Source organism: Sinohyriopsis cumingii, chromosome 8, assembly GCF_028554795.1.
Source record: "Sinohyriopsis cumingii isolate HCF-2022 chromosome 8, ASM2855479v2, whole genome shotgun sequence".
Lineage (NCBI taxonomy): Eukaryota > Metazoa > Mollusca > Bivalvia > Unionida > Unionidae > Sinohyriopsis > Sinohyriopsis cumingii.
The window spans coordinates 4,424,671-4,450,710 of NC_142968.1; the positions used below are offsets into that span (position 1 = coordinate 4,424,671).

The 26,040-nt window shown below is 34.9% G+C and overlaps 1 protein-coding gene across 1 annotated transcript in view; it reads left to right on the forward strand.

Moving 5' to 3' along the window:
• LOC149792876 (NADPH oxidase 5-like) overlaps positions 1-4,248 on the forward strand; it is a 49,600-nt gene extending 45,352 nt beyond the window's left edge. The window contains exons 12-14 of the mRNA XM_089968918.1: positions 627-836; positions 2,875-3,147; positions 4,117-4,248. Coding sequence (XP_089825044.1) covers positions 627-836; positions 2,875-3,147; positions 4,117-4,248 — 615 coding nt within the window. The remainder of the gene's footprint in view (positions 1-626; positions 837-2,874; positions 3,148-4,116) is intronic.
• Positions 4,249-26,040: the final 21,792 nt, after the last annotated feature.

Below are 26,040 nucleotides of genomic sequence, written 5' to 3' on the forward strand. Positions count from 1 at the left end.
CAAGCAACGAACATTTTGTTGAAAAATGATTTTGTTTGTGTAAAATGTTGTTTTTTTTTTTGGGGGGGGAGGAGGTTTGTTTTTTGACTTCTAGATTGTAAGAAAAGTACAATCTACATTTTAGCGTTAATATTAATTAAACTTTGTTTGGGACTATTTTTTACGCACAACAAATGAAAGGTGCAACGTCTGACAGAATTAATGAACTTATTCGTTCTTCTTTCTATCCAGATAATTTCCACTGCTATACAAACTCTGTGATAAAAAGAATCTCAAATGGGTAATGACTTAATATTAAATTTATGAAACTCGTTGAATAATGTACAGCTTTTTCTAGCAAAGGCTCGCACAAACTGGACAATATTCAACTGATTTCATAAATTCAATGATATATTATTACCCATTTGAGATCCTCCATACACCTAATGCAGTACATCTCTGATGTATGGAATTTACTCTTAATATTAGACTGATGCTGGAATTAATATATCTCATACTATCTCTGTTTCATGTGATAATGAAATTTTCGTAGTATACCCATTTTCAACGTTTTTGCCATTTTCAGTTAGTTATTTTACCTCCACGATCTTTTTCCTTTAACAATGAAAATTCTTATTTGTTTACAGTGTTTCATTGATGGACCGTATGGAACAGGATGTAGGGAAGTGTTCGATACAGAGCATGCGGTTTTGATTGGTGCCGGAATCGGGGTGACACCAATGGCTTCTATACTGCAGAGTGTCTGGTACAAATACAAGAAGGCAAAACAAATGTGTCCCAAATGTCAACATTCGTGGTATGGACAGGTTCCTGAATCCTTGATGAAGCTAAACAAGGCAAGTATTGCTGTTCTTTAACGAACCTCACTCATGTTTGAACTTCTCACCTTAAGTAATATCTTGTTTATTCAGAAAACCGCTCAGCAAATTCGGGAAAATATTAAGTATGTTCTTTGCCCAACTTTCGTCGCAATAAAAAGGCAACCCGTTTCAAAATTGCATTTATCACCGAGGAACTATAGCAGTAAGTACTGAGTAATTCAACTCCATAAATGAACGAATTTGAATATACAATTGGTTATGTCTTGGACGACGTGGCTGATAAAATCTTTGACAGAAGGACACGTAGTGTGCCACTAGAATGTTCACTGATTCTCAATAACTATTTATGACCTTAGTTTTGATCAGAAGAATACACAATATATTGTCATATATTATTAACTTGCTTGGATGATCATTACGGAGTATTATCACACAAAAGTCAAGACTATGTTGTCCATTATATGTGAACCTTGTGTTAACTCCAAAATGGCAGTTTTGAAATTGCCTTTTCTGTTTTTGCACGAATTAAAGCCTTCGAGTCAATGTAGGTATAGGGTAATCGAACGCCTTCGAGTTAATGTAGGTATAGGGTAATCGAACGCCTTCGAGATAATGTAGGTATAGGGTAATCGAAAATGATAAATACTTGTCCCTGAATGAGCTGGAAATTATAAAATTAGTTTTATAGGATATGTTAAAAAGGTGGGATTATTTCCTGCATGATAGGCACAATTTGTATTTCACACTTCCTGCACGTTTTAAAAAACCACTTGACTTCTTTTGTACTGCAGACTTCTAATATTAATTTAACCTATAATGAATCTGAGAGTAAGACAGTCGTCAGCGGTCTGGTCGATAGCATAGCCTTTCGATCGTAGTTTTATAAAATAAACATGGACGGATTAGGGCTTTATCAGTTTATTTTTTTAATTTTTAATTCGGCTGATCAATACGGTATAATATAGAAGGAGTGGATTACACAGTCGTATCACTCGCTTTCTATTCTCTGTCACTTTCAAACAAGTGCAAGCTATAATGTTTTTCGATCAAAGATCTTTCGTTTGGTCAGTCAGTTCCGGTTTCCACGAACCGAAAGCATCATCCGGGATATTTTTGTCGTAGGTACAGCATGTTGAACAATTACCGTAACAATAATAAACATATAAGTGAATAGGATAGCGAAATCAGCTCTAGGCGACAGCAAATAGGCTTGCAGGGTCCCTGATCTGTGTTGACAAACACATTGCAGAGTAGTCCGATAAATCAACCCCACACATCTGTGTTGATACTGATGGACGATGTTGCGGGTATGATGTCACCTATTCATTAAAATGTGCAATGTCGCTGCATGCAAATCGTTCCGGAACAAACCCGCGTACACTTTAGACTCATACCGGTAATTGGTAATAGCCATATCAAGTGCGAAATTAAATATGGCAACAGGACAGATGATTGTGCTATTCCATGTGGATTTACCAGTTACCAAACATATGATTTGCGCAGGAAATATAATGTACATGTCACCAAAATATTCTTCAGCCGATTGTAGCTGCACAACCACGAGAAATACCAGTAATTGTGTAACATGTACATCGATGTGTGCAGATAAATTTGCATGCAGATAATTTCAGCTTTTAATGCATAGGTGATTTCAGCCCCTCACCAGATCATCAATCTCATCACGGGTGAAGGGCTGATTTATCGGCCTAGTTGTAGAGTACCAGATTTGTGTAATCAAGTAGAGAAATGAGCAAATAGCAAATGAGAAACATCCGCACCGACGGCGTCAAAATAATAATTTCACTTACTGTATGAAGACATCTACACGTAAGATTTATCAAACGTAGGGTAAATAGTTTTTTTTAGCGGGTTAGGGTTGGGGATGGACGAGAAATAATAACTTTAATATTCACAAACATACGAACATGTGATAAGCGTCATATACGAACATGTGATAAGCGTCATATATGAACATGTGATAAGCGTAGTGCAATACTGTTTTTGGCAGATTTGGCTCAATGCATGCTGAACTTTAGACTGTTTATAAATGTAGGTGGATTTCATATGGATAAACCGTGATCAAAGATGTTTTGAGTGGTTTGTCAGTCTCTTGACAAAACTTGAGTTGGAACAGATCGAAGATCAGGAAGGTTCTTTTGAGCATGTGATACAGATGCGCATGTACATGACGTCAGCCGCTAAAAAGAATGACATGAAAGGGATAGGACTACAGATGGCGCTCGAACTTATGCACAAGAAGGAGAACAAGGACGTGATCACCGGACTGAAAACAAAAACTGAAGCTGGGAGGCCGGATTGGGATAAGGTGATAGGAAATAGTTCAATTGATCAGTGAGTGAGTGAGTGAGTGAGTGAGTGGGTACGTGCGTGCGTGCGTGCGTGCGTGCGTGAGTGAGTGAGTGCGTACGTGCGTGCGTGAATGAGTGAGTGAGTGAGTGAGTACTGAAGGAAGTGATTTTTTGAATGACATGAACATATTCGCTGACTGCGTCAATGATGAAATAAATGGAATGCATGAATGAATGATGTAAGTATTTAATAATATATGTTATGGCTTTGTTTGTTTCCGTAATCGAGGTCATCATCACAAATAGTCGACCTTGTCAAGTTCTTTCCTGTGGTCATCACCAATATTATCATTTTCCTCCTCTCAGTTTCTCTTATTTCTGAATCATAATGTGTTGCTATTTATCGTATTGTTTTGATTGCTTTTCAACGTTGCTTTTGAAAAGTTAGCCATGTTTTCAATAGTACAAAGATACAAATAAATAAATCTCTCAAAGAACCGATTTTTGTGACAGGAGTATTTCATTTAACAAGGGACGTTTTCTTAAACTTATCCGGAGGCCTAAGTGGTGATTCGGGAGGTCGCGGGTTCAAAAAAAAGCCAAGTCACACGAAACACGTATAAAAATGGCACTAGCAGCTGCCTCGCTTGGCGCTCACCGTTAAGAGGTTAATGTTAGGACTGGTCGACCTGGTGTCAGGATAATGTGACTGGGTGGGACATTATGATGAATATCTGCAAGATGATGCCACCGGACTAGACACCACTATAAACTGTCACACGGCAGACATCGTAGTAATATGACTGGAATGTTGTTATAGGTACATTAAATATCAAGAACACACACACACACACACACACACACACACCATAATGTTGACAACGACTCATGATAAATATTGTAGCGGTGATGATGGTGTTGCTCGTTTTAATTGCTTGAGAAGTATTCCAAATACATATCAGATAAATCATCATTATATTTTGCAGATCTTCACGGAGATTAGAGATGAGAATAAAGGGAAAGTCAAAGTATTCTATTGTGGAGCACCTGCTCTGGGAAAAACCATTAAAGAGGCGTGTGCACAATTCAACTTTGCCTTCTCCAAAGAGAATTTCTAGATGCTTATGCATGATGCAAAGACTGTTTTGTACTCATGTGTTATTTTCTACTGATATTTTCCTCAAAGTAGTTTCGCTTTTATTGTGTAACATTTCTGTTGCTAATGACAATCGAATAGCTAGAATTGAAACATTAGATTTTCTATCTATCTATCTATCTATCTATCTATCTATCTATCTATCTATCTATCTATCTATCTGTCTGTCTGTCTGTCTGTCTGTCCGTCAATCCACCCACCCTCCGTCCGTCCATCCATCCATCCACCCACCCACCCATCCATCCATCCATCCATCCATCCATCCAATCTATCTATCTATCTGACATTTTGGTAAAAGGTCTTATTCTTAGAGGATCTGTTTTATCGTTGTAATTAAGATGCATTTTCTCTATTTTCGTGACGAATCATTATCAAGCTCAGACAATTCCTTCCGAGACAAGCACTCTCATTCCTCTCATCTGAGGGAAAGGTCACGGTCATAAGACATATGTGCTATATAGTTTCTGACAGGTTTTTCATTGGCGTATATTTTCTAAACCTCTTACTGCAATGTGCTCGTGCATTGGATAATACATTTAGAAACAAAGAGGATTCGTTCTGCTACATTATGGCCCAACTTTATCAACTTGGGATCAAGCTGGTGATTCTTCTTGAGGCAGCACTTTGTTCTTGGGCTACATAACAATGTGCATGAATGCAATATGTTATGGTTTTGTTGCAATGAATGCAATATGTTATGGTTTTGTTGCTTTAATAATTTGTTACTTTGTTTTGCCGGCAAGGATGCACAAAAGTAGCCTTCAAGATTAGCTGATTAATCTATGGCGACACTTCATAAAGCTATCACCAGTTGTGTGTTTATGTTATATTTGGATGGAAATATCGTGTGTAGGAATATGGAATAACACAAATTGTGTGTTTACGTTATATTTGGATAGTAATAATTGTGTACGAATATAGAATAACACCAATTATGTGTTTATGTTCTATTTGGTTAGTAATACCTTGGGCAGGAATATAAAATAACACCCATTGTGTGTTTATGTTCTATTTGGGTATTAATACAGTGTGTAGGAATATAAAATAACACCAAGTGTGTATTTCTGTTCTATTTGGTTAGTATTACTGTATGTAGGAATATAAAATAACACAAATTGTATGTTTATGTTCTATTTGGATAGTAATACCGTGTGTAGGAATATAGAAAAGCTCTTTCATGTTATATTCATACTGTTTGAAGATTAAAAGTAGAAGATGGACACATCATATTACTCCTAAGAAAATATGTACTGTAGAAATAGCACTGCTGTAGAAATAACACTGTAGAAATAACACTGAAATTGGGGATTTTTATTACTTTCTGGTTTATCAGTCTTAATGCGCAAAGTAATTTAGTATCTATACACCACTCTCTATATATATTGGAAACAATCATAGAATATTTGTTTTTTTTTGATTTTTGAAGTTTTTTAACTGCTTATAATTATGTATTCTTAGTAGGTATTTATCTTTGTTTTCAGAACGTTTGTGCACAAGAGCAACGTTTTTCAATCAAACCTGAGTTTGCTTTCACGACAATTTAATAGTATTCTTTATGGTATTTTACTTATATTCTTCTCAATCGCCTTCAAATATTTGCTCAAGTCATCTACATATTGCATTTATGTAGTTTTTAACTTTTCTAGACGACTGTTATTGTCTCGTCTTTCCATATTTGTACACTCTCATAATGTTAAGCTATGTTTTCTTTTATATTTTTATACAGCAATACGTATTCTGTACATTATTACAGTATATACATTAAACATATTAAAGCCATATAATGACTTCCTTGTGACGTATGTATGTATGTATGTATGTATGTATGTATGTATGTATGTATGCATGCATGCATGCATGCATGCATGCATGCATGCATGTATGTATGTATGTATGTATGTATGTATGTATGTATGTATGTATGTATGTATGTATGTGTGTGTGTGTTTTGCATTTTTAACAGTAATATAAATAATACACTGAAACTCATATTAATAATATTGAAAAAAATTTAAATAGCGAATATTTGACATAATAACATTTATAATTCATGCCTTGCGCGCATTTGTCGGCGCGCTTTTGACCTGCGCTCTAACGACGGGATACCGCAGATAGCTTGCACATTGATAGAAATATGAACAAGTAAATAAATAAGTCCACTGTTATCGATACAGTTTATTAATACAGGCAAAATAAAGATAGTCTGACATAGTCCAAGATTCCGATTTTGATAAAGAATTGATCAATAATAATAATGAGTATATGAATTAAAATAAAAATCCTACTTTCTTCAACTCCGAATCGAACAAAAGAAGCTGTAGTTACGTCTACCAAGATGAAGCGTTCTCTGTAAGGAACATTTAACTTTAACCGCAGCTCTTTGAATATATAGAAGTTATTGTTTATCTTGATTATTGCGGCTACTCAAGTAATGATGCAAATTGGGCATAATTGCTGTTAATCTGTGTGCACTATGCATGCAGCAGAAGGCCCGAATAGTCTCCGAGTCGAGTGTCAGATAGGATACGGAATTTGGTCGATGTGCGAGTTCAAAGGTTAAATGTAAATATAATTGGAATTGAATGAACAAAATAGTTTCCGCACGATAGCTCGAGATCTCCATTCTTTTTACCAACCATTGTTGATTGCTTGCACTTGGGGTAACAACACAAACCGTTTGATTTTGGGGTCAAGAACACAAAAGCAAAGTTCAGGGTGACTGAAATACTACATACGCTTACAACGAAATATCATTAGCACTCCATCACATATCTAGACCAAACCTTATGGGTATCATACCCTTGGGGAAAGCAAGAAATCTATGATCTATTGGGATCAAGAGACGACAGGTCAAACTCACAACGATCGAAAAATAATTAGAGTGGTTTCTGCAAAACAGTTGGAGCTAATATCTTACATAGTATTATTAAATACGGAATTGGTGTATAAATGTGCCGTTAAATGTATTATTAGAATCGATAGAGTAATGAAGCGCTATTATGGCTTTTTTTCAAATCTTTATTTACATCCTTTGAAATTTGTTTGCATTCAAAAAAAAGAAAAGGTTAAATGGAAAAAGGGAAATAAAAACGTGGTCTTTTTAGTGTGACACTGTTTGATACGGCAGTGTATTTTGAAATAAAACGCAAACTCTTTGTCAATTTCTCTGTCGTGACCAGATACAATTAAATATAAGCAAATATATTAAACTTTTTAAAGTACTATGACTATATTCTCACTTGAGGACTGATGCTTCATCAGTCATATCAATATACATGTACGTCTAAGGTCAAATAAAATGATTATGCCTCTTAAGAAGATAGAAAATACTTTGGAATCTTTTCTTTCTAGACACTTTTACCTGATACTTCTTTCATATTGTTCAGCTCGATTTATATAAATTGTTCTTTAAAAAGCCTTTGTGTGGGTATGTACGAAAAGTGACTTACATAAGTAGCTTATTGTAATTCAATTACTTAATTTATGTACTTGCCCTGGGTTGGTCTGAGTACTTACCATTTGTTTGTTTGAGTCATTCACTGATTTTGTCTGAGTGCTCGCCTTGTTGGTGTCCACGTACTTGCCCTCGGTTTAGGTCAATAATAGCAATGGATTTGTCTGAGTACTTCCAAAAGGTTTTTCTGAGTACTTGTCCTGGGTTTGTCTGAGTACTTGCAATGTTTTTGTTTTAGTACCTTTCCTGGATGTCTCTGAGTCCTTGCCCAGGATATGTCTAACTACTTGCTTTGTGTTTGACTGAAGCGGCTTTAGGTGTAACTGACAAGTCTTAGGCTGTTTGGGAACGATTTACAAATGTATTGTTGATTGTGATCAACTCTGGCACTTATATTAAAATTCTCAATTATATTGACTGTTTAGAAATGTATTATATTGCTGTTAATCATATGTCAAACCAAATGATCTACATCCACTGTTTTGTTTAATGGGTAGACAAAGATAAGACATCCACTTTTGTTTCTTCTCAGAAAAAAATAGTTATAAATAATTTAACTTCGTATTGAAAGGCGATTTTTTGGCGGTTGTCTGGGCTCTTTTTATGGACCAAACTTTAAAATATGATGAACTGTTCCAAAATTCTATTAAGTATGAAAAGAAAACCAAGGAGTTGTAATATTTGTCTGGTTTACTTCTTGAGGCTCCGGAAGTATCGTTTCGGGGCGATTGCATCAAATTTATTTTATTAACAAAAGCGTCAGTGTATAGAATGGCAACAAAATCTTGTATATTATAACATTTCCCTTGCCACAGGGAAAACATAATTTCATGGCCGCGGTAAGATTAATCCGAGTTAGAAAAGAAATTTCCAGATTAAGGTTTGGCTAATTCTTTATCATTGATCTCATAACTTGATGTATTGTATTCATCTAACTACTAATACTGTATGTCTTAATCTCCTTCCCATAATGCAACATAGTTCGCCAAGAGATCAACGTATATGCAGTTGTTTCTAATTATAATTTAATTAAACAGGTCAGACCCTAATTTCCCACAATGCAATAATCGATTTGGTGTTTCGCTTAAGGCAAGTGAGGACACGTTGTACGCGGTTTACTCATGTAGGGTAGTGTCCGAGAGATATTGAAAAATGACTGAATATAGTATAATAGACATTAAAAAGAAAAATCTTTCACTGTTTGAGTAATTGAATCTTTATCAAAAAGTATATGAAAACATTTTATCTTATATTCAAAACATCATCACTAATCAGTGGTTCAGTAAAAGGCTATATTCTTGCAGTGTACGATAATAGTACAAACATTAAATCTCTTTTAACACAACATTTATTAAATCCAAAATATCTCATCAAAGCATTTAGAATCTATCATGCGAATGTAGTAACATGAACGTTTCTAAATTGTCCCCTACATATCTTGGGCAAAATTGTCATTGTCGGTCCCGGATTAGTTCATTTTGATTTCCGGTGGAAATTTCTTTTTCCATACATCCAATCAGTATATAAACTAAGAAATAAAATGGTTTATGAAAAATCTAAGAGATGTAATTACTCGAAGCCACTAAGAGATCGAATGATTGCTGTTGCTTTTATCATGTATCATGCAATTCGTTTCTTTCTTGCAATAAGGAAGCAAATCAAAATAAAAACAAAAAGCACCACGCCAACAATTCCATATAGACTGGAACCTACCATTTTAAGGTTTACACGTTCCAAAGATCTCAGATGTAGTCAATAACACTTCTACGAGAACTACATGTTGTAATCTAAACATAGCCGCAGGTGTCAGACAGAGTGGATATTTATTTCCGTCAATTGACGCACTTTTGGAGTTTCGGCTGCTTTTACAAATTTCTGTTTGCGGGGTTCGTAATCTAAACTGAACTACTATATATGCTGGCTTGAAGGAAGTCTCAAGCAAGTTGTTGATAAAAGTATGGATAGTGATAAAGCGTTGATAATTTTGCCTTAAAAGAGCGAATGTGCGATTTTGTCGTAAAAGGCACATTACGATGTGATATAAGAATACAAACAGCAACGCGTGCCTAAAACATCCTACCAACACTCTACATCCACCCTCCCCAAACACAATGTACCATCTAACCACCATTGCAATAATGTTCTTGACACAGAAGCCAATCTCCATCAGAATAATTTTAACAAAAAGCATTTTGCAAAATCCTGCCTTTAATCATCCGAAAATCAAAGCGATCTTTACTCAGAAATTCGAATTCAAGATCATGGTTTTATTCCCGTACTAGTTCTCTGCAAAGTATCTCTCCTTCCACTGTGAACCACCACGGTGAACTTTACAAACCATAACAGGCCTCAAACAGTACACACGAGGAAGCCAACAAGTGAGAAAAATGAATCTTTATGTTTTAGCTGAAATTTGCATCCGTGTTTATTCAAGTATGTCTTCAAAGTATCTTGTTCAATTCAGTTCCTTGTTTTAGCTCATATAGCATAAGGTCCGAATAAAAAGCCATTATTTCTTTTTTTAAGGCTAACCTTCCACTTAGTTGACTACATATTAGAGAAGTGTACGGATTTCTGATCTCAACTTTTGTAACAGCGAGCGTGTGAGTTATTTCACAGTAGAGAAATGTACAGATTTCAGATCTCAGCTTTTTTAACAGCGAGCGTGCGAGTTATTTCACAGTAGAGAAATATACGGATTTCAGATCTCAACTATTTTAGGAGTGAGCGTGAGAGTTGTATCACATGAATGCAATTGTTTATTGCTCTGAAAAGCTTTTTTTATATTATATATTATAGCGATCTATGTCCTAGACATAGACAATAAATAAGGATAAAAAGTTCACAAGTTTAGCATGTAAAATGTCTAAATTCATGAAAAATGTATGAACTGAATTACTATAAGTCATAATAATGGCTGGCAATTAATGAAATATAGTGAATCAGATTGGATCAATATCTATCAGTTCATCTGTAGGTGAGAGTCTTGGGATAATAGAAGAATAGCTGATTGCTACATTCAAAGTTTTACGTGGGTAATGGAAGAATAGCTAATTGCTACATTCAAAGTTTTACGTGGGATAATAGAAGAATAGCTAATTGCTACATTCAAAGTTTTACATCGTCCCTTTAATCATTGATTGCTTTGTTCAGTTGAAATATAAAGCAAGAGTTACTAATTCCCATGTCTTTCTCATTAACATTTATATGCAGTTGTCTTGCTGTTTATAATTACGGAAACTTTTTATTCTTCATCTTTTAAATTGGCAGACTAGCGCTTTTATTTTATCGCATTTATCACACGTTATTTTTTCGAGACAACTATGGTAAATCTACTTTTGCACAATCCCATCTGAAAATACAAACAACTTCATTGTATGCTAATACTGGTGCCTTACTATAAAAGTCAGATGTTATAAAGTCTGCTTATCAAAATATCGAAGGTCTGATCACGAACTATATAAATGATCACAGCGAAGAGTAAAACAAGCACCAGTCTTTAGAATATGTTTAATGAGATTACAAAAGTCCAATTGTTTAGTAATCAAATGTGAGACCAAATTAATCGGGACAAATATAAAATGTGTCGAATTGAAAGAATGACAAACCGAACAATATACCTACAAAATTCACAAGCAAGCAAGCAAGAATAAGATTTCCATACAAAAAGTACATTTTAGTCACGTGGAAGATCATTCTTAGTCAGGAGACTGATGACATACAAGTGTATAAAAATGCAACAATGGATTCGAACCCATGTCTTATCAGAACACATTTTGGGCTCAGGAGTGGAAGACAAAGAGGGAGACGACAGACATGACGCTTTCAGAGATCTTTAATAAACAAGACCAGAAACTACATTTTAGATGAAAGAAAATATTTGAAAAAAGTAATTACTTGGGAAATTGAATTTAAAGAAGAATAAAAGAATTCAAAACCTTTTGTACATCATTTGGCAAATTAAGAAAGCAATTAGATATGTTAGCCATTATCGTGATTGGAAGTTGCATGTTCAGTTGGCATTTTAAGTATACATATGCAGAGAGGTATTTTATTCATCAGGAGCCTTGGTTTAAATTATACATAAAATTATATACGTCTTGGAGATAATAACATCTATGATAACTAAATAGATGACTTCGAGAACGTGAACGAATGTAAAAGCAGGCGTTTAAAAGAGAACGGTTTTTACTTCAATAGGATGTGTGAAATAACAAAATATTTGATGTTACTGTATAGGACTCAAAAATAAAAGTTTAAACTGGTTTTGTGTTGCCTCTAGTGTAAGTGTTTACTATTGCAAGCTCAACACCCTTTCTGGTAACAAAATATAACATTTAATAACATATATTCCTTATTTCTTTCCCATAGAAATTTTGCTTTATTTTGCTGACCTTACTTTTCTTGTCTCAGTAAGGTCGTCTCTTTATAGTGTCCACGTGCTTGGAACTATTTTATCAAGGGATTCAACCATTTTTCTCTACTGTCTGTGCTCGATGGAGTTGATTTAGAATCTAACAAAATGCAAACTCTTTCGGAAATTTACCAATATAGTTTTTATTATAAGTAATAACGTAACAGGGAAGCTAAAGAAAAGAAACGAAATTATACGATAAGACAAAACCGAAATAGACTACAAGCTAGGAACATCGTGACTCTTAAAGGTAAAAGAGAACAAAATTGCAAATGTTTACCACCCACTGTGTACTTATCCATCTATACGGTATATATTTGGACGATGGAACTTTCAAAATCAGAAGGAATCATATATCCGTCCACATGTTATTCCAGAAATAGATTTCCCTGCAGCATATCCAAGACAGATAGTATCAATGTTCTAAGACACCGTGATCTTAACAGTTCATCACACGGTTATCAGATGGGGACTGTATTTGGATACCTTTCATACATGAGGGTAATTGTATAATCAATATCAATGTGATAAAAACAGTTTCACCAACTCAAACGAAAAGGAGAGCTATATATGATTGTGACACACATCTCCAATTTCCCATGAATAATCCAACATAATGTCACTCAAGCTAAATTTTGTTCCTCTTTCATTGTCACTCATGCTACATTTTATTTCTCGTTAGAGTAGAGCGTGTACTCAGTTCGTATCATTGCTTACCATAGAACTTTTCTAAATTAGAACTGATGAAAATGGAAACATTTTCTAGGAATAAATATTAATTAAGTACTGTTAATTTCAAATAGCATCCATCTATTAAAAGTGATAATACCTAAATACTATTAAACGTTTATAAGTTATTTTCTAAAGCGTAAATATATGCTCATTTTCGGATGGACTTAAGTTCATCCCGTGTAAATATACATAGGAAATGCTCGCCTGACTTTACCATTGCGAGTAAATACAAATCTCCTAACGGCGAGAATTTTGATGAGTTATACTAGGTAGTCAGAGACCTCTGACTGAGGGTATTGTGCGAGTGTCCCTAATAATCGAAAACACTTCCCTATCTTATTCTTTTACGAGACGAAGAATCATATATGTTTTTAGGCTCTATGCGTTATTCAAACAACTATTCTGGATGCTGTTTCAAGTACCCCTAGCACAGTTGAAGTTGCATCCACTAGAACCGCAGCAGTTAGCATCTTTGAAACCGGTGCCAGGAATCGACCGCTCTTTTGGCATTCTACTATATCAATACAATCTGTTAAAACAGCATAGGCTCGATTAATGTTTCCAGATTAAGGTTTCCAGATTAAGGATTCCATATTGAGGTTTCCAGATTAAGGTTTCCAGATTGAGCGAGAGCAAGTTTAGGAATCATATAACTGGCCAGTGGCTTGTCCTAACCCATTAATTTCACTCTATATTCACCTGATCGATACATCATTTATATTCCCTGTCTGTCGTTTATTCGACAATTTCTTATAGTTGCTGGGTATATAAAGAACGGAATATATAAGTTTTAGAAAAATTCACTAGCAACGGAAGTCATGAAAATATTGCAGTTTTGTTTTCTCCTTCAAACTGTGCGATAATGGTGATGGTATTTGAATTTGTTCACTTAAGCCGCTGATGGAGTTGTCTTCTGAGATTTTTCAACTCCTTCGATGTCAGTTTTGATCTCCATAAACTCTCCTAACAAGCGCCCAATAATTTCTGCGGTTTCATTCTTAGCATTCTTGATAACTTTGACGCGTTTAGCTATCTGGGCCCAGCCCTTATTATGTTCCCGTGGCTCCGCCACCCGTTCCACGGTATCTCTTGTAGCCTTGTTAACATCAACACGTTCTGTGGTTTCACGCCTGAGTTTAATAAGCCGTGCAATTGTTCCATCCAAGTCTAGTGTGAGGTGCAGTTTATCTTGATTGAAAAATATTGTTGATACATTGCGAATCTGTTCAATTTGTTCTCTTTCATAAAAGAACATGCTGAAAATATTTAAGGTAGGAAGCATTATTAGGTCTTTTCTTTAAGTTTGTTCTTGCAGTCGAAATAGGTGCATTTTAAGAGCACACTTGAATGGAATTACTGTGCATTTGTGTCTAAGTTCAGTGGGCAATTCATTCCAATTTGCTGGGCCCTGGTATGCAAAAGAACTTTGTCCCTATGACTTCGTTTTCATAATGGGAATAATGAGTATACGATTGTCAGAAGAGGAGCGTAAGTATCTTGCTGGTGTGTAAGCTTGGGTGATGTCGGATAGGTATGTTGGACTGGAGGTAGCCAGTGAAACGTAGCACAACGGAAAAAAATTGTGTTTGATGCTGGATCGAATGGATTGCCAGTGTAGGGTACAGATCAACGGGGAGGTGTGCTCCAATCGTGGTACTCTAAGGATGATTTGAGCAGCTGTGTTTTGAACTTTTTGAAGTTTCTGGAGTAGATATTGAGATGAACCAGACAGAACTGAGTTACAATAATCCAGTCTTGAAACTACTAATGAACACACAAGTGTTTTAGTGGCATCAACTGAGAGATATTTGCGAATGGAGCTGATGCGTTTCAGCTCAAGCTATGCAGCCTTGCATATGTTCATGACATGTTGGTGCAATGTGAAAGTACTGTCAAGAGTAACACCTAGGTATCGTACTGATTGTGTTAATTTAATGTTGTTGTTGCTGATATTTATTGTTTGAGATGAAGGATGTGACTGATAAAGTCTTTGTGTTGTGCTCAGAATGGCCTCATCTGCAGCTTGTTACATGTCATCCATGATTTCACATCAGAAATGCACCTTTCTACACCCTGGATGGTAGCATCAACTTCAGTTGAGGTCCTAGATTTGTATATTCGGGTGTCATCAGCGTACAATTAGTGAGACACTAGATGATGATATATGAACTTGAGAGCGACTGAGTGTATTTAATGAAGAGAACCGGTGCAAGAACAGACCCCTGTGGAACACCACAATATTGATTAACTGGGCTGGAGTGTATTCCATTTGCAGACACAATTTGTGTCTTGTTGACCAAGTATGACTTGATCCACAGTAAGACTGTTTCATGAATGCCAAATACATGCTGGAGACGATGAAGTAATATATCATGGTGTATTGTGTCAAATGCTGCAGACAAATCAAGGAGGGTGAGGACTGTAATCTTTCCGCTATCCAACGCAGAGAGAATGCCATAAACTACTTTTAGAAGATTAGTTTCAGTACTGTGGCAAGGGTGATATGCAGATTGTACATTGCTAAAAATATTCTTTTAATTCAGATGAGATACAAGTTGGGATAGAAAAACTTTGAGATTTTTTATGTGAATATGAATGGGAGGTTAGAAATTAGAAACGGTATAAGCTTTAACGAATTTTGCAACGAAATCTTTGAGTACACCATAGCACGGCTGATAATTAATCAGCCGTCGGCGCAGTCATCTACTGTGTGATCACACGTTAACAATCTCATACTCAAGTTCAACAACAGTTGCATTTTTTATATTCCAGTAGAGGTAATGATTAGTGCAAGAAATTTATCACCGTGTTTGAGTGGTTTGGCTTTACCTGTGCCGAAACGTCAATAAAGGAAAAAGAATCGTTGATTTATTTCACATGCATCTTCGTTTTTCTTTTCCATGATGTCATGTCAATTGTTGTAAAAAGGCAATTGTATAATAATAATAATAATAATAATAATAATAATAATAATAATAATAATAATAATAATAATAATTATACAATTATGTCTTTATAATGTGAGCCATGTCGAGTGAAATTCGTACCATGAATCCAGCTCGAACTCAAACACGTAACACTAAAGCCGCAATCTCAGGAATGTATGTTCCGTGTGCAGAGAAGAAGTCCATGTTTGTAATTTCCTCTGGAAACTGCGGTTGTAAAAAAGACACTGGTGATGATGTCACCGCAGCGTTAACGAAACTACCAGGAGCATCATGGAGTAAATACCCAGGTGTAAAGTTTATTTCTGACTACAATTAATTTGGGCCTGATAAACGGCTTGATATTCGACTTGATTTTAACAACCAACCAAAGCCTAGTGAAGCACAAAGTGACGTTACGTATTACCGACATGATCGTGCTTATAAAGTTTCAAACGATATACGTGCACGTCAACGTGCCGATATAAGTCTCATTCTTGACATGAACGAAATTAATCCTACACTCTTAGAACGGTTTGCCACATAGATCATCAAAGGTTGATATAATGGTTTCTTAGCTGACTTTATCCACCGTATAATACAGTCATCGTGGTTACTGTAAAGGTCAGGCTGATTTTAAAACAAATTATCAGGCGCGGCAAATATCACCAATGGGACTGCTCGAATTGGTTGGCTAAACAATCGTTGTGGCAACTTTACCTACCAGCACCAAGAAAGATTTCCCGTTATTGGTTTGATAAGATTTGATTAAAACAAATCTGCTAGGGATACGAATAATCGGCTTTTCCGAAAGTATGTAATTAGTATGTTAAGAAGAGAGGTCACATTAAATAAAAAATGAGGGCTTGCTGCCATCGCGTTATAAGCGGAATCGCGTTATAATGGGTTTTGTCTGTAAGATTGACGGCACAGTTTGACCATTGTATTTCTCAAAAGTGTAACAAATTCCACATGGGCGTATTCCCCAATTCCGTCTGTATTTGTTTTGGGAGTTAGATTCTTCATCTGGAACGTTTAAACACTGAAGGTCCGCATCGATGATATACGGTATTGTCATTTTTCACTGCACTGTTGTAAACATTAGTGTGCGTTTATAGCAGGTTCTTGCATAATCTACTCCGAGGCTTTTTACAAATTTCACCACATAATCGTCAAGCAAATTTGTATACTAAATACATTCAGGCAGCATCTGCATGGAGACATTTTAACATGTCTGTTGTTTCGGCTCACAAAACTATATTATCCATACTTAATTGAATAATGCATTTGAACCTTGCTAACCTGCATCAGAAACTCTTGCGTTCTAAAAAAGTAAAATCACCCAAGTTTTGAAGGTATTTCTGCGGCTGGTCTGTGGTGTCACTCATGAGATGTAGAGTGGATAATATCACCCATTCTAAACATTGATCATCATCGTTCGTTACACTTATCACTAACAGCGGCGGAAAATATTCAATTCAATTCACGCTTCAACGGTGAAATTTTCAATCCAACTAGCATGCACCTTGAATAGTATATAAACATAATTTGTTGATCCATTTTCCATTGGCTCTAGAATCCATTCAAAAGCCTTTGTCGATTTCGTCGATAATGGCCTTAATCTTTCTTGCGGTTTAAGATTAAACATGCTGCACCATGGAACCACCGGGCTGAGATCTTTAAAATTATCTAAGTGGCATAGCCATATGTGGATCAAGAATAGCATTCGTTTAAACCTCGTATGTATGTATGTATGTATGTATGTACGTACGTACGTACGGATGGATGGATATATGTATGTATGTATGTATGTATGCATGCATGCATGCATGTATGTATGTATGTATGGTTGTATGTATGCTTTATGCATGTATGCATGCATGTATGTATGTATGTATGTATGTATGTATGTGTGTATGTATGTATGTATGCAAGTATGTATGTATGTATGTATGTAAGTATGTATGTATGTATGTATGTATGTATGTATGTATGTGTGTGTGTATGTATGTATGCATGTACTGAACGTTTCAAGCTTTAATATGTTCGCCTCTGAACTAACATACTTTTTATTGCGTTGGCACATGTGCGTTTGTACTAACAAACGCTTCGTGCCTATTTCAAAGGCATTTTTTTAGTGCGAGAGAAAATGGGAAGTTAGAATATGAATATGTATATTGACATAAGGGACATAACTCTAGTCATTTAAGGCTATAATATTACTGCATCACACTTATATACGTTAACGTTCTGCAGAGACTTGCGGATTATATAACTGAGCCAATGTGTACTCAAGTGTACGACTTATGACTGAATTCAAAATGATAAGGGTATGCAAGGATGATATTTTATTGTAATATCTTAGAACTGTATTATGTACATTTTTTCTCATTAATTATTTTTCACTGTGAGGTAGGAAGAGGTTTTAAAGAGGTTCCACGGGATGTATGTAAAATACTAATGGTTCCACGTGATGTATGTAAAATACTAATGGTTCCACGTGATGTATGTAAAATACTAATGGTTCCACGTGATGTATGTAAAATACTAATGGTTCCACGTGATGTATGTAAAATACTAATGGTTCCACGTGATGTATGTAAAATACTAATGGTTCCACGTGATGTATGTAAAATACTAATGGTTCTACGTGATGGATGTAAAATACTAATGGTTCCACGTGATGTATGTAAAATACTAATGGTTCCACGTGATGTAAAATACTAATGGTTCCACTGTATGTTTATGCATAACTTTGTTTCTATGGTATAGGTGTCTGTATAGGTTGCACTTGCGTTTGTACGATTATAATTGAGTATCGAAGCTAAAAAGGAAGCAAAGAAAAGGATTTGAAGGGTATGTATATGTGACCCTTTCAAGAGAAATTATATGACTGATAATAATATGACCAGAGAGGCTGCCATCATGGTCATCGTCAACGTCATCGTAGTCCTCGAGTACTTTACTCGGTCTTTGTATTGCATATCATTATAGGTTGACGTTTAACGTCAAGATACGAGTGTTGTAGCTTATAGGTAAGTATGCAATGAATGTAGTCGTGTGTCCCAGGCACTTTGTCATAAATATCCATATTAGGTAATAATATATTGCGGAATGTTTTAACTACAGTGGTTTATCTTTAGCGTATTAAAGGGTACGGAACGCTCTGATGGCTTAGTGGTTACATCATCCGCCTCGGATGCGGGTTCGAACCCTGCCCGACTCATGATAAAGACTTATAAAAATGTTATTAGCAGCTCCCGTGCTTTGGCTCAGCATAAAGTGGTTAGTGTTAGGACTGGTCGGCCTGTTGCTAGGACTGGTCGACCTGGTGTTAGGATAATGGAACTGGGTTGGACATGATGCTAGATGTCTGCGGTATGATGCCCCAGTACTTAACATCACTATAAATTGTCATGCTGCAGACACTGTAGCGATGTGACTTGGCAAAATTGTTAAAGCTACGTTAAAAATCATAACACACACACACACACACACACACACACACACACACACACACACACTGGGCACAATTTGTCATTTCAGAACTCAGATGCCTATTATACATGGTGATTGCTGGTTGATTTATATGACATGAAACTGACCATAGTACAAATACCAAAACAAAAACAAAACATACGTTCTTGCAATAGTGTAAAAATCGTGTGTTAATCGAACAGAATATAACTGCACTGCACTTCAACTTAGTCAAGCTTTATAACTGCATTGTACTTCAACTTGTCTCTACCCTATGAGGGCAAATTTCTTGACTATGCATTATTTAGCAAACTTCAATGAAAGTCAAATGACAAGAAATATTTTTCACGAAAATCAGGACTATTTTTATTTTTTAAAAATTTAAAAAATTTAAGACGTTTAACCTGGAAACAGAATAAAGAATAAAGTTTACATCATGTGAATAAATCAAAGATACACATCCCTGTAGATAAAGCCCTCAAATACAATAAATCTGTGTGGTCATAAATGTGTGTGTGTGTGTGTGTGTGTGTGTGTGTGTGTGTGTGTGCGTGTGCGCGCGCGTGTGTGTGTGTGTGTGTGTGTGTGTGTTCGTATTTGGTGTAAACCGAGGACATTCATGAGATTACACACCAACTTACCGAGGACACACCTCCAACCGAGGACTTCCTAGGTTGGAAAAATGATAAAATCTTGCTTCTCCCAACTATTTTAGCCTATAATAACGTAAAATCACGATTTGTAGGAAGGTCCCCGTTTACACGCTTGGTATTTGTTCGCGATTTTGTAGTGTATCTTTCTTCCAGAGCTGGCGATACACACGCCTCGACTGCCCGGTGGAAAACTTGTAGAGAGATCTCCGCTATCAAATTAAACTTTACAAAAACGTATTATCTCCTTTTAGATCCAAGCATCAGATACCAACTACTTAACTAAACTGTAAGAAGATAATCTGGTGCATATAACAGTCCCTGGTATTTGTCATTCATATTTCATGCATATGAGACAGTAGTGATGGGAAACTCACGATATATTCATACCATACACGTCCAAATACAGGCAAATAAATCTACATGTACGAAAGAGATATATCAGAATGCTGTTGGAAATATGCATGCATTCATGGCAGAGTTGTTCCGATATTGCCTAATTATCCGACTCATCTGTGAAGTGAAAACATCCAGTTTGCATATTTACTTGGTGTTTATGTTGTGTTTTCCTTTCTCTTTCAGAAAGAGAAAAGTGTAATATGTTCATGATTTTAATTAGGTAATGTGTGTTCCATCTATCGTAACTTATAGTACTTCTTCCCAATTCATTTATATAAGTTTGTACTTGTTCATATTCCATAAGAATATTGACTGTTATATTGCTGCAATCGGATTTCAATTGACTCCACTGCGAAAAATATCAGATCGTCCATGGCTGATGTACGCGCATGTGCAGTGAGATGCCAATACTTTACCTGTTACGATGCATAGTGCAACCTTAAGTGCAATAACGATTGTATCATTGACACTGTCATTTGTCATTACCATTATCATTTGCCATTGCAAACGTTACCCACATACCTACAGAAGAAAATGTTGCTGAAGTCCCTAACCATAAAAACTATTCAAATATTCGTGACGCGTATTTGCTGCTTTCTATTAAGAACAGGTATGTAATATTTGTTATTCAACTGAGTATAATTATTCTGAGTAGGTATGACTACAGGTAAAGACTAGTTGGTGTTTTATTATGAGAGAACGCATTTCGTATAATAACATAGTCAATTATGACTTGCCAAAAAACGATGACTGCGTTTCATTTATTATCTTACCACATAGATTGTTTTGGAAGATATATACTGTATGACCATTTAAAGGTCCTTTATAATTGCAATCACCCACCCACCCACTGCCCTAAAAAGTGATTAGCATAGTCTCTTCTAAAGAATTCAATTGGTATTTTGAACTGAATCATGTGTACCTTTTTCTCGTAATTCATTTACCGCCGATATACCTTGTTACTTACGAATGCTTACTAATTTATTTCGTTGCATAATATCTGACCATGTACCATTACAGAATTGGCCAAATTTATAATTCAGATTGATAAAAGAGAAACAAAGATTATGTGAGAAAGACATACAGAAAAAGACACAGAGAGGAACAGGGACACTAAGTGTGTGTTTATTTATGTATGCATGCACGAGTCTGTATTTATGTGTTTATATATATATATATATATATATATATATATATATATATATATATATATATATATATATATATATAGAGAGAGAGAGAGAGAGAGAGAGAGAGAGAGAGAGAGAGAGTCAGACAGACAGACAGACATACAGACAGATAGCTAGATAGATAGATAGATGGATGGATAGATGGATAGATAGATAGATAGATAGATAGATGGATAGATAGATAGATAGATAGATAGATAGATAGATAGATAGATAGATAGATAGATAGATAGATAGATAGATAGATAGATAGCGCACATCGATATCCGCCATCTTACTTCCTTAGCCACGCAAACCGTTAACTAACACCATAATTATGAAGGCAGGTCTCATATTTTGCTTAAAGACATCATATTATGTTTGCCTATCAACTGCACGAGACCGAATTTGTGACTTTCCCTTTTTATATTCAAATAGAACATTGAAATTGCATCCATCTTTATTTTTAGTTCATTAAAAAATAGATCCATCAATAAACAAATGCGTAGACAAATGGATACACGAAAAAGTAGAAACATGTAATGATTTTCAGTTTTCATGCGTTGAAATGAATCGATTAGTTACCATTCAAATTCAAAATCCAATGATTATCACTTCATATTTCAAAACTAATTTTTAAGAATAATCGGTTCTGACAATCAACACAAGATAGTGTTAGTCTACATATATATTTGTACATATATATGCACACACATACACAAACACACACACACACACACACATATAAATTATATATATATATATATATATATATATATATATATATATATATATATATATATATATATATATATATATATGCGTATGTATGTATGTATGTATGTATGTAATATAATCTCAACGATTGAAGCTTTAGGGTGTTTTCTCCTGGAACCATCAATATTTTGTTATCACGTTGGCATGTGTGCGTTTGTGTAAAGAAACGCCTCGTGCGTATATGGAACATGATCATTATTTTACTGCAATAGAACATAGGAAATTAGAACCTTGGTATATCAATCAGGCCATACCTTTCGTCATTATATAAGGGAAACAAAGTGTTCTCCAACTATACGACTTTTTTGACGAATTCAAAAGGATAAGGGTATCTAGGTATGCATGATTTTGTCTTGTATATTTCTCAAAAATATATTTCACAGTCGCTATCGTTCATTGATTGTTTTAATAGTGAGAAGAGAAGAGATTTCAAATGTTCCACTATATATGAGTGAATAACTGATTTTTTTGTATACGGTAGGTGTTTGTATAGGTTACAATTATGTTGGATACGATTATGGTAGGAACGGTAGGTAGAAAATGGAAGCAAAGAAAAAAGAAAGTTAGTATTATTGTATGAACGTATGACTGTCATTAGAGAAATGAGACGACTGTTTATATTGTTGTCAGATAGACTATTATAATCGTCGTCGTCATTGTAGTCGTCGAGTACTTTGCTACACGGTCTTTTTATATCATTATTGATTGACATTTAACCTGAAGATACGAGTTTAAAGGGAAATGTAAAACAAATGAGAGCTATTTATCTTAGGCATTTAATATATGAACGAGTGTTTCATCTACAGTGATCTGAAATGTATAAAAGGACGAGTGTTTTATCCACAGTGATCTGAAATGTATTAAAGGACGAGTGTTTTATCCACAGTGATCTGAAATGTATAAAAGGACGAGTGTTTCATCTACAGTGATCTGAAATGTATAAAAGGACGAGTGTTTTATCTACAGTGATCTGAAATGTATAAAAAGGACGAGTGTTTCATCCACAGTGATCTGAAATGTATAAAAGGACGAGTGTTTTATCTACAGTGATCTGAAATGTATAAAAGGACGAGTGTTTTTTCTACAGTGATCTGACATGTATAAAAGGACGAGTGTTTCATCCACAGTGATCTGAAATGTATAAAAGGACGAGTGTTTCATCCACAGTGATCTGAAATGTATAAAAGGACGAGTGTTTTATCTACAGTGATCTGAAATGCATAAAAGGACGAGTGTTTCATCCACAGTGATCTGAAATGTATAAAAGGACGAGTGTTTTATCTACAGTGATCTGAAATGTATAAAAGGACGAGTGTTTTATCTACAGTGATCTGAAATGCATAAAAGGACGAGTGTTTCATCCACAGTGATCTGAAATGTATAAAAGGACGAGTGTTTTATCTACAGTGATCTGAAATGTATAAAAGGACGAGTGTTTCATCCACAGTGATCTGAAATGCATAAAAGGATGAGTGTTCATCTCCAGTGATCTGACATGTATAAAAGGACGAGTGTTATATCTACAGTGATCTGAAATGTATAAAAAGATGAGTGTTTCATCTACAGTGATCTGAAATGTATAAAAGGACGAGTGTTTCATCCACAGTGATCTGAAATGTATAAAAGGACGAGTGTTTCATCTACAGTGATATGAAATGTACAAAAGGACGAGTGTTTCATTTCAGAATTTCAATAGCTTCTTAGAAACATGTTTATTCCAGGCTTGGTTTATTGGAAATACAATTGACCACATGAAAATGCCAAAAAACACAACAACACACAAGTTCATGTAATTTAACTTAGGGCAAAGTGTGTGTATGTGTGTGCGATTTGGATTTTTAACGTAGCTTTAACAATTTTCCAGTCATATCCCTACTACGTCTGCAGTGTGGCAATTTAAAGTGATGTCTAGCACTGGGCCATCATGCCGCAGACATGTAGAATGATGTCCCACCCAGTCACCTTAAAGAGCAAAGAGTAACATTTATATGTTAATCGAACAAAAAAGTAAAGTTTTATAATTGCGCTATATTTCAACAGTTTTATTCTTTAGAGTCGAATTTCTTGCCAATGCATTATATAGGATACTTCGATGAATGTCCATGACAAAATAATTCTTTATCCTGAAAATCTAAAGCATTTTAAATTTTTAACAAAAAATAATAACTGTACGAATCCTAATCCGAAAGAATAATAAAATTTATGTCATAAAAGAAATCTAATTTCTACCTGCCAGTAAATGGAGTCCTCAGGTACATTAAATTTAATTTTGGTCAACAATTTGTGTGTGTGTGTGTGTGTGTGTGTGTGGAGAGAGAGAGAGAGAGAGAGAGAGAGAGAGAGAGAGAGAGATTTAGTTAGAAGCGTAAGAAACAATGCAATGGATCAATCAACTCTCTCCACACAAACAGTTAATGTTAATTAACGTTAATGGATATATCCCGAGCGGTTTTAATTGACACACCCCATTTAATGCTAATGTTTGCTGATCATTTTGAACATTACAAGAACTTGAAAATTAACACCAGATCACGGCTGGATTTAGGGGCAAGCGATCGCCTTGAGTTTCATTAATGTCTTCGGCCAATAACAAAAAAAAAGAAAGAAAAGATATTCAAACGTTTAGCGATGGGGCCCCGAACAATCCTTGCTTTGTTGCAACTTGATCTAAAGCCGACTTTGTACCAAGTAAACGAAATGTTTTGAGGGAAATTTCTTAAAACCTGTGCTTGTTTTATATTGTTGAAATTATTCCAATTAAACAAGCATGTATCTTCAAATTTGAAAGAGAATCCCAAAGTATATTTTATCTTGCTATTAAAGCCTATGGTATATTTCTTCAGCGAAGAGGAGTCCAAGGAGGCTGCATGAATACAGTTTAATTCAACAACACAAATTTAGGACAAGTTAATAGTTGTTATTTAGGACAAGTTATTTTCCGTACTAACGCTACCAACAAAACAGTTTATTTGTATGGTTCTAGGCACCCTTTGCCTTATAAGTTATGCTTTTGTGTTATAAGTTATCGGTTAGTTAATTTATTTCCAGGTTCCCTTCGGTGGCATAAGTTAAAGGTGAGATATGTTAGTTTGCTCGTTCTACGGTACAAAACTGAATACATACATGCATACATACATACATACATACATACATACATACAGACAGACAGTTAGACAGACATACATACAGACAGACGTATGCACATGTATACTTATATACGCACACATACATATAAAAACAAAAGTCTTATCAGGCACTCATTCTCTTCTAAACAAAATTAGCGGTTGTGAACACAGATTATCAGTAAAACAGTATATATAGGAACACACACACACATACACATACACACACCTATATATATATATATATATATATATATATATATATATATATATATATATATATATATATATATATATATATATATATATATATATATATATATATATATATATATATATATATATATATATATATATATATATATATTGGTGCAATACAATGACTTGTAGAATATTCATTTCCAGATTATTTTATCGTATTTGTATTATGTATTTGTATGTTAAAATAGTTTTCAGGGTAAGTCCATACTTGATTTTTTAATTTTGTTGTTTGTAAAGCAAACGCTTCAGTAAAAATATTATTCATTTTTGGATTACTGTAATGAAATTTTGTGACAAATATAAACAAAAGTATATTTTTAACACATTTAATCATGCTGAAATCAACAACAGTTAATATAAATATTATTAGGTGAA